Raw genomic sequence first — 10433 nt, 5'->3', positions numbered from 1 at the left:
TCAATATCTAATGCATATTCCTATTTAGCTCCTATATGATTGCGTTGATCATTTTGTCAAATGTAAAGAAAGGGCTATTGATTACCTTTTCTCCTCTTTCAATTTATTTTTAATCTCCTCTACTTTCTTTTGAGCTGCTTCCTCAAAATTAATGATTATGCCATCTATAACAAAAAATTAACGCATTTTCTATTGTGAATACTGTGAATAAAAAATTTTTCAACTAATATACTTCAAATCTTTACATAACATACAACCTTTTTTCAAAAAAAATTCCCAATTAGCACTTAATCCCACATTTTTAACTTCTGAATTTCGGTGGACACGTAATCTCTAAAAATATCTCCATATTTCTTTACCATTGCTCTTCTATCTATTCTTTTTGTTCCTCTGCAAAATAAGACAAGTATGATTAGTTGGACAATTCTCAAACAAATCATAAATCAGTACAACATAGTAATACATCGGATAATAATACCTTTTGCCCTTACGAAAAATTGTGATTATCAGTTTGAGGTTGAATATTTTTTAAGCTACTCGTCAAATATCATTACACCAATGCGATAAATTGGTGTACACGTGCTCATCTGGTAATCAATATAACTTTCAACAGTTTTGGCGAGCGCATTGATTACGGCGATCTTTGTAATTAAGAAGAGTGCCCTCTTACATTCATCAGAAATTAGACTGTCGATAGTTTCATAAGGACAAAGCCATAACTAAATTGTCGGTCTTTCGGAGTAGTCTTGATAATAAATGTGGGATCACCTGAATCCTGGTTAGAAGTTGAATGCGCAACAGCAACCTAGAATCTTTAGAGACATACAACTTAAGTGTATCCATATGACTGTTGTTTGTGGTTTTGAACATCATTTCAACCAAATCAATAAAGCCATGAGAAATTCCATTTTTCCTTCTATTTTCTTTTCCGTTTCCCTAATAGATATTTGAAGTATTATTTCCTAAATTAATACAATCTAATGAGAGGTTGATATCAATAATATCATCAGAAGGAGATTTTCTTTGTGTATTGCCAGCATTGTTTTAATAACAGTCAATAGTACTGCAAATGTTGTACATTTGTGGATCCTAATGATTATCAGAAAAATAACAATTCAATAAACTAAAATCTAAAATAGAAATAAAAGTAAAAATAAAATTAATAGAACAAATCAATGATTATAACCAATTAATAACCCTTACTAACACTAGCATTAGAAAATTACGCCAACACCATTCGCCTTTTTATATATAGTCCGCTAATCGGTTAAAGACCGATTTATCGTGGTCTGTTGGTGTAAAGATAGTTGTGTTGTAAATAGGTGACGAAGTCTTCAGTAATAAGGCTTCGACGTAAACTCTTTCCATGTTGTCATTTTCCGCTTAATAACAGTTACTTAGATATATCCACATCTTGTTGTTGTCTTTAGTCTACTTATTCTGAGCGGTACGCCACTCCAGACCATCTTAGATATATCAAGTAGAAACGGTGAAATATTTTTCATCTAGTACCACAATATCATCAATGGATTGATTCATGTCCGGTTGATGAATGACGGTAGCTGTACGTAGCGTTGTCTTGCTTCTATGCATTCTTTCTTTAGATGCGATTTTGACGCTGCGTCGAATGCCTCGGGTGGTCTCCCATTTGATTATGTTGTCGCATCGCGATATCCATACGTAGTTTTGAATAAAACTATAAAGTATATTTTAAAAGATGTACCAACGTAAATTTGGCTTCCGTAGTTGATAACTTGAGGCTTCGTATTAGAGTATTGATGAGAATTTGTCGCATTGTCATGGTAGGCGTCCTTTCTAAATGAATCAAAAATAATCGAAGAATGATTCGAGCTTATAATTTGATTGATGGCACGTCGATACTTGTCTGCATCGTCCATTAGTTTGTGCGAGGATGTCCTTAAGAAAAGTTCGAGAGTGTCTGTAAATTTGGGACCAAGCTAGTTCAAATGCTGGACAGTCATACAAGTGAAGTAAGTCCTCAACAGTCGAAGAATTGTGCAATGTCTGTGTTTAGTCGTCAACGTGCATTGAGCCCTTTGTGTTGTCCAAACTCCAAAGGCTATGTTCCAATCAATGTTTAAGTTATACCAAATGGTGTTGACGAATTTTCTAAATTTCTGTTCAATAGGAAAAGAAAAGAAATGAGGGTAAATTGTAAATTAAAAAAGGAATTTTTAAAACTATTATCAAAATGTACCAATTCATCCGCCATATCATTCAATTCGTCCCCACTATGTCATTTGACCTTAACCATGTTAATATTAATTTTCTTTCCTCTAATAAGCATGTCAATTTTCAAAAGGAGCAATAAATTTTTTTTTTCCGAACCATTTACGGTTGGTTACCCGCTTCTTTTCAATAAATCGATGATACCGTATATGGCACTTAAACTATCCGTGTGTATATTGACTGTTGCATTTTCCGGGGCTGAGAACAGGGTTAAAAAGATCGCTGCAAGTTCAAGTTCTACTCTTGTAGACAAGGGCCAAAAGGATAAACTGGCTTTAAGTGATGCTAATGTTTCGTTGATGACGAATGACGCTCTCAGCGAAAGTTGTATGGAGAAATCATTCATCCCCGTAGACGAGTTAATAACCTTGTGCGCCATCGATCCATCTGTATTGTACGTAATCGATTTAATTCTTTATGTTGTCTCAAGTGTTCAAAAGCTGCTTTTTAAGCTCATCATTTTCAATCCATCGATCAATCAAAATATCGTTCGATTACAATTCAATAACGGTCGCTATCGTCCAATGAGGAATTCTCTGCTTCGTTCATTCCTTGTGACAAATTATTAGAAGACTTCAAACTAAATGTGTTGACTTATGAGCCGTTCGCCATCGGTATCAGCCTCAATGTGTATACTTTTAGCAGCTGAAATCGCACATTGCATCAAACCCTGCTGTTTCTCAACTTTAATGGTCGCGCCTTATGTGTTAAAGTAACTGGATAGCAAATAACATTATGATTATCAGTGATGTTGGATCTTGGATAATGATGTAAGGTTTCCTCCTGTTACCCTATATCCGTTATTTCTGCAAAAATTCCGTAAAAGTGAGCCTTTCACGGATCAATATATATAATATATATATATTATTCACGGAAAATGTAAATAATTTGATAAATTTCGTGATATAAGGTTATTATTAATTCCGGAAAGATGAGCCTTTTACGGAAAAAAGATGGAATACAAAAAACGGATCGACTTTTTGTACAGGGTTATCTAGTGATAATGTGTCAAGGCGCTTCCAATATAACTATGCTAGTTAATGTTGTACTATCTAACGTTGGCGCATCTGTTGATTCGTAGGATTCTTCACTTCCGCCATAAAAGAATATATATTTATACCCAAGCGCCACATCAGATCATTATTAAAGCGCCCGTACAAATCTGTAGATCATTCACGAAAAATTGTAAATCAGCTAAATATTCAGGAGAAATGATCTTTACCATTTTTCCTCAAGATGAGGTAAACGAATTCATTCAATGGTCAAGCTGGTAGGAAATCAAAAAAGAAAGGACAAAATGGTATGAATGTTTAATAAGTTAAGACATTGTTATCAACAAATTAAAGACAACAAGGATCAAATTAAAAGAGAAATTTGAACTTTACGCGATTCCATAGGACGTTTGTTAAAATGAGATTGTCTGTCAACAAAATTTCCAAGCACTGAAAAACATAATGAAAAAGACAAATAATGTATGAAAGTTTTTTATATAAAATTTTTAATTTTTCTTGATACTCTTGATACTAAATAATCAAAAAATTTTTATATTATGCGGAAAAAATGTAAACATAATTAAATAATCGTGATTAATATATCAGATAAAATTGAAAAATTTGAAAGCACCATTTAGGATTGATTACATGTAGGTCACAAGTGCCTTTATATAAAATTTTGAAATTGCTGCGCCACGAACCCGTTATCGAATACTTATGTGTAACATACAAAACATAAAACCAACTTTTCTGATATCTATACAACATACTAGTCTTACAGGACAGTACATTTTGTGTTTTTTGAAATTTTTAAACATTTCCAAACTTTACCTTTAATATACTGGTAAGTTATAATTAAAAATGAATTCACTGGTCGAATGATGAGGTAGACAGGTAGTAAAGGGTTATTCATATATCAGGAAAAAATTAGAAGCATGATAGACAATATCAAATATTACAATATTTACGTTTATTACTAGTATTTTAAACTGATTTTTAAAAGGCACATCATTAAATATCAGAAAATTTTATAAGTTGGGAATTATTTTCTGACACGACTGTACTCATAATTACAACATTCTTTCATTAGTTCTATTAATAGGATAACAACAATAATTAAAGAATTTTTTTCTCAAAGATAAGCATGAAGTAGGAAATTGGTGTAATTAAAGATGAATATTAAGAGATCAAACTTTGAGGATAAAGTGAAGACATGATCTTCCTAAAGAGACACATGAGACATCAGGTATGATTTAATCCAAAAAATTGATTCTGATTTTTTGAAAAAAATCAAATAAAAAATCCAGTCTTAATTATATTAGCTATTATAGAAATTTGAATATAATTATTATAATTGAAATTGAAAGAATAATTAATGTTATATTTAAAAAACCATGGACGGGACGCAGGGCTGAATTCCTAATCAAAGAAATGGACGAACGTATTAATTTTTAATTTTTCCGAAATGCGAAGTCCACCGTTAGATTATCAGTTATTGTACAATGGCTGTGCGACCCAGATTTGTTATATATACCCCCTAGTACTCGAAATAGCGTGAAAGGTACTTCAGTTAGTTTTTTTGAATTTTACTTTATTTTATTTTAATAGGAGTTGACTTTTCAAAAGGACTTCAAATATAGATAAGCTTTTTGACTACTATAATATGTATATGGTGAGTTTATTTCTTTGGGATGAAGATTCAAAATTGTTTTAAGAACCACGATAACATTTCTTTTTTTATTTTTGTAGGTCCTGAGTTTGTGATGTAATTCTGGTAAATTATATATTCATGTAAGAAATTTTTTTTTTTTAAAAAAAAAAAATTTTTTTATATTAACAGGAATAACGAAATATGCAAAAATTGACTGGAAGATAAACAAATGAAATGGTAAATAAGATCCATGATGGTCTCAATATATTAAATTATCAAGGTAATGAATACCGGAATGAGTATATCAAATGATATGGCTGGGTGGGTTTAAATTATGAAAAAGTAAATTATACTTTGATAACAATTAGATCTTTAATAACTCGAAATTTATCTTACAGGTGAACGCTAGGATTCTTCCCACACCAACAATTGAGCCGAAAGATGGAGTATGGAATTTGCGGGATAAATGATTAGCAACTGATGTTACCCTTGGTTACATGGAAGACCTGAGAAAATAATATTGTACGAATATAAACGTTAAACTTGGAGAAATGAATTCACCCCTCATTCCTGATTCCTTAGCATATTATGTTTTAGATGATCGCCCACAATTTTGATAGGTGCAGACGTATCTCATTCCACATCTGGTAAACTATGGTTTTTTTTTTCACACAAAATATTTTTTATATATTTATGTTTCTCGCATCTCTTCAGGAGATAACAGAAGTCCATCTTATGCTGCCCTTTGTGGTTTTATATATACATATATATTAAATTTGATTGAAATTTTTAATTTGTAGCGACAATTGCTTCGGTGTTTGGAAATTGAATTATTGAGAAAATTAAACAAGTCAGATGCTGCTGCTTATAAAGCATATCGATTACAAGTGAAGGAAAAGGCATTCATCATCATCTGATATTGTTGATAATGGTCTTATTGCATGTGAACGTGTGAACGTGTAGTTGGTGGTTCAGTAGGTAAGTATTTTACTTGCACTAATGAATTGCATATTGATTCACCAAGTAACAATAAATGCATTCCATCACGTTATGCAGCAACAATTAGAGTTCAAACCAGGCGTCACGAAAAAAATAGTAGATCTGGCGGTCTAAGATTGTTAAAACATTTTATCGGACTTATGGGTTTAAACCAGAAGAATATTTTATTTAATGAGACGGAGTTTGTTTAAACATACAGTGGCCAAACATGATTTGAAGATGGTGGATAGTAATGCGAAATCTTAACATCATACGGGGGCGTATGTTAAAGAATGAATTGAGGTATTTATTTTATATCATTCCTAGATTTATTCACGCGTTAATTTATTTGACCAATTCTACGCTCTCAAAGCTAATTATAGACCCACTATTACGTTTGACATGGTACAGAAGAGGCATCACACATTTTTTCCCAATGGAAAAGCAAATTTTAGCGATAGTATCAGGAAATTGTCTTCCCGGTACCGTTGCTAAAGAGGATATTACACATCCATTTGAATTCGATTTTTGTAAGTAATTAAATTTATATAAATTTATAACATTTCTTCCGTTCGGAAAAACTTAATTCCTCCATAGATTCCTAGCTGTCTGATTTAATCTCCAATACTCGCCCATCTTTGTTCACTCGCAACTAAAAGCGGAATACGACTTGTTTGTACAGACTCTCAAGTTTAAACGCCTTACGCGCAACAATTGGTGTATTTACAGAACGCGGTTCTTCTTCCGCGAGTGGAATATCGTGCTCAGCTCACCTACATTTCCTCGGCTCTTTCAGACGACTATTCAAAAATAAAAAAATGGATTACCCTATCTTTCAGTTGTCCTGTACAGTTCTGGGTTTTATGGACTCAAAGACCTTTCTAGTTCTTTACAAAAGAAACGCCTTGTCTCGTTCTATAACATGATCAATCATCATCTTTCCTCACACTTTGCTCGCATCCGTCTCTTTTGCTCCGTAATTTTATGGCCATTGGGATGGATCCGCGAACCCTTCCAGATTTCTCACCATGCTCTCCAAAAAAAAGATTCACTAATGATTGGTTCTTCCAATGCCTACCAGATGCGAAAGACCGGAATATTCCTTTTCAACCTCCCGACCGATCATCCTTTCCTACCTTAAAAGGACAATTTCCACTTTGATCCATACTCCCGGAGTTTAGCAACCATATTTTTTCGCTATCCAAGCATCATATCTACTTTCTCTCACAACTAGCATCGGATGAAGGAATGTACTTACTTTCATGGGCGGACCTTCGCAGATTACGTTTAGTCAATCTCAAAGGTGGTATACCAAATTGGTATCCCGCTCTACAATCCTATTGTATGCCCATCCCCGAACTCGCTTAAACTGCGCTGTAGTTACGAATATCTTCCGTTCTCTGCTCCCTCTGTTCCTGACATGGGCAAAACTACTAACACGACATGGGTCTCAACTCTTTCTGATATTATGGATAGAAACTCCATTATCTTTGGACGAATTATTTACAATCTCCTACCGACGAAGCGGTTCTCACGCATTGGATTATTCGTCCTGTTAGAACACCCACATTTAGTTTAAACTATTTGCATCATCTTTATGCTGTTGGGCTTGATGTCGATACCTTAAGTGTGTCGTTAGAGTTGCATTTCTAATTATTATTTGGCTAGTTGCTGGAAACTTTCTTAATATTCAAAGTCCACCCAGTCTAATATGTAACTTTTCATCCATTTGCTTTAGGGAAAATAGTCGCGACGTTATTAAAAGATAAGAAACTGATCGGATTTGAGGAGCAATCAGCAGGTAACTCTTTAGTATTTTCAACTAGTGACAATGCTGAAGTTATATTCGACTTTGATAATACCCTTATTTCAAAAAACCTCTTTATTAGTGACCATTGAAGGCTTACTACATAGGGCAACTACTTGTGGAACAAGCAAACTGAAGAAGAATTTGGTTATTATTTAGCGGGTTTAATTAAGGGTGACGAAAATATTGGAGAAAGAAGAATTGAAATAGCTTTCCATATAGATGATATCAGTTCTGATAATTATCTATTATATTAAATGGAGCGAAAAGAACACTTGACTATGGATGGATTAGCTAAAATTCTAAACTCCAGGAAAACCTCAGAGACTAAAAAAGAAATTGCTTTACTGCTGCTTTGCTAGGGATGAAAATATAGTCCAATGGAGGAACTGCTTCGACTCGTCACTTTAAGAAAATTGGCCAGGAAAAATTCTCATGGAAACGAATTTAATTGACACGAGCTTATTCAAACAGGGATTAAAATCTTTTCTTGGTTAGCTACTGGTTTCATTTTTCTGTTTACCATTGTGAGTCTTTCGGGTATAAGCTTAGCCAACGCATCTCTTGAAATAGCAATGCATGATACTTATGTAGTTGCCCATTTCCACAAAATAATAGGTAAATCTTACAACGAACTTTTAGGTAAAATACATTTCTGGACTTTCTTCATAGGAGTTAAGTTAACTTTTATGCCTATGCACTCATTGGTCTTAGCGAGAATGCCTAGACGTATTTCAGATTATCCAGATGCCTTTGCAGGTTGGAATATGGTTGCTTCATTTGGTTCTGTAATTTCACTAGTTTCTATTTTTCCTTTCAATTCAAGAAGGTTTCAACCCACTCAGATGACGCTCTCAAGTCTCAACAATCGTGTAGATTTCCTTGCCGAGACGCATGGTGAATCATCTTCTCACCTGGACTTTGAGTTATCTAAATGTACTTCTCTCTCCACTTTGGCCTTTTATGATGATCGCATCATTGATGTGAATCTCCGTCACTTCCTGAACGATCAGTTTGAACAACTTTATTTCTGTAACTTCTTCCTTTTGGATAGATTCCGGCGATATACATCTCAAGCCCATTTGTTTTCCGGCTTATTGCTGGAAATTTCACTCTTTACGATCACCCGAGAGCTTCTTTCCGCAACGATGTCAATCGATTTGGTTGGTATGTTAATTACTGATTCTCTAATACGATAATAATATTAATGCATTAAAAGATAACATTTCTTAATAAAATTACTAATGAAATAAATCATAAGACCCAACAGTCCGGCGATCCAACCAAGGAAAGAGCACGAAGCGTCCAAGTCCGAATTTTTGGAAGCAACGGGAAATTCTGCCGAAAAGAAGGAAAGAATTTATTGCCAGAGGTGGAGGAGGGAGTCGGGTTTGGAAAATCGATTGAGGAGGTCGGCGTCATCTTTTATTTTTGCAGGAGAGAAGTCCAATGGGAGAAATTATTACATCGTTCGCGTTAATGGAATTAGCTTGAAGCTTGAAGACGGCACTGAAGATGCAATTATTCGCGCATGACTTGAGAAAATATGTCGATCAGATCCATCGGGAAAAATCCTCTGAGTAAGTCAAAAGCGTTAGGGATAAGAGAGGAGTTCGTGGACCAACAAGAAAAAGAATCAAATGTGTCCAGTGGAGTGGGAGAGGCGTTGCATTTTTAACGGCAATGGCAAGTTTCTTCCTGAGAACCGAAGAATTCTGTACCAATGGAAGGAATGGACAGATTCACACGTGATTTATATCTTCCGGAGCAGTATGGCAAAACGGACAAAGTAAGTCCGGAGAGTACATATGGGGGATCGTTACAAATGTTATGATCTGCTACGTTGTACATGTGCAGTAACTTTGGTAAAATCTTAAATTACATTTTTATCATATATTTAAATAGGAAGGGACCATTTACATAATACCTATAAGGAACGTACTAACATTTCATTTGTTTTATTTTTTGCAGGTGTTGGTTTCTTTGAAAGGTACTTTCACGTGTGTTCAGGTTTTCGAATAACGGTAATTTTTTTTTGGAAATAGAGTTCACTATTAGCTTTAAGAAACATACTGATGTTTCTTTTTATGTTTTGTGGATTTGGAGCTTTGATTATTATTTGCCAGTTGGTATTAAGTTTAGTTGGTATTAAGTTTCAAAATGAAACTAAATTATTTTTTCTTTGATTAAGAACATTTTATTAACATTTTCTTTCTCATTTTAGATATAATAAGTTTCAAACTTTTAAAAACTTTTTGCTTTCTTTATTAAAAAACGTCTTATTAGTATCTTTTCCCTTTTGTAGGTTCTGGTTTCATTCATTGGGTGATAAGTGTAAGTTTCGATTATTTTGGAACTTTCTCTTTTGTTAGAATCATTTTCTAACATTTCCTTATTTTTGGTCTGGTCTTTGATTCTCTGGATAGCAGAATGTAAGTTTTAAACGGACTGAAACTTTGTTTTTTTTTAGAAACATTTTATTAATACTTCCTTTTTCTTACCATAGCGATAGGTTTTGGTCATCGTTTTTAGGCGATAGGTGTAAATTTCTATATAATAATTGTTGTTAATGGTTTGGAACACTTGTTCCAGTTGGTTCGATTCCAACAAACAACTATTCAGAATTTTAATGTTTCATTAATTTATGATAATAAAATGCAGTGCATATAAAATTTAGCGTAAAATCATTGTGACGTTGAAAATGTTGGGACTGGAAATTTGAGAAGGCAAGTTTCAACTCTTGATTGTTTAATGA

The 10433-nt window shown here is 33.7% G+C and overlaps 5 protein-coding genes across 5 annotated transcripts; 3 read left to right on the top strand and 2 right to left on the bottom strand.

Moving 5' to 3' along the window:
* Positions 1-873, bottom strand: OCT59_001345 (uncharacterized protein; the record flags this gene model as incomplete). The annotated part of the gene is made up of 4 exons (XM_066139498.1): positions 1-7; positions 86-164; positions 258-333; positions 769-873. The coding sequence occupies 4 exons, from the start codon at positions 871-873 to the stop codon at positions 1-3; spliced, it is 267 nt and encodes an 88-aa protein (XP_065988896.1).
* Positions 874-1652: 779 nt separating this feature from the next.
* OCT59_001344 (uncharacterized protein) lies at positions 1653-2233 on the bottom strand (the record flags this gene model as incomplete). The annotated part of the gene is made up of 3 exons (XM_066139497.1): positions 1653-1917; positions 2005-2138; positions 2219-2233. The coding sequence occupies 3 exons, from the start codon at positions 2231-2233 to the stop codon at positions 1653-1655; spliced, it is 414 nt and encodes a 137-aa protein (XP_065988895.1).
* Positions 2234-5490: 3257 nt separating this feature from the next.
* Positions 5491-6476, top strand: OCT59_001343 (uncharacterized protein; the record flags this gene model as incomplete). Its single annotated transcript, XM_066139496.1, has 6 exons — positions 5491-5540; positions 5694-5707; positions 5857-5871; positions 5950-6073; positions 6199-6401; positions 6469-6476. 6 exons carry the CDS (start codon positions 5491-5493, stop codon positions 6474-6476), a joined length of 414 nt encoding a protein of 137 aa, XP_065988894.1.
* Positions 6477-7133: 657 nt separating this feature from the next.
* On the top strand, positions 7134-7837 carry OCT59_001342 (uncharacterized protein; the record flags this gene model as incomplete). Its single annotated transcript, XM_066139495.1, has 4 exons — positions 7134-7250; positions 7348-7498; positions 7610-7672; positions 7761-7837. The coding sequence occupies 4 exons, from the start codon at positions 7134-7136 to the stop codon at positions 7835-7837; spliced, it is 408 nt and encodes a 135-aa protein (XP_065988893.1).
* A 416-nt stretch (positions 7838-8253) lies between these two features.
* On the top strand, positions 8254-9085 carry OCT59_001341 (uncharacterized protein; the record flags this gene model as incomplete). The annotated part of the gene is made up of 3 exons (XM_066139494.1): positions 8254-8320; positions 8393-8845; positions 8940-9085. 3 exons carry the CDS (start codon positions 8254-8256, stop codon positions 9083-9085), a joined length of 666 nt encoding a protein of 221 aa, XP_065988892.1.
* Between the last annotated feature and the right edge of the window lie 1348 nt (positions 9086-10433).

Source organism: Rhizophagus irregularis, chromosome 1 (assembly GCF_026210795.1).
Source record: "Rhizophagus irregularis chromosome 1, complete sequence".
Taxonomy (NCBI): domain Eukaryota; kingdom Fungi; phylum Glomeromycota; class Glomeromycetes; order Glomerales; family Glomeraceae; genus Rhizophagus; species Rhizophagus irregularis.
This window is presented reverse-complemented; position numbering and strand designations above follow the sequence as displayed.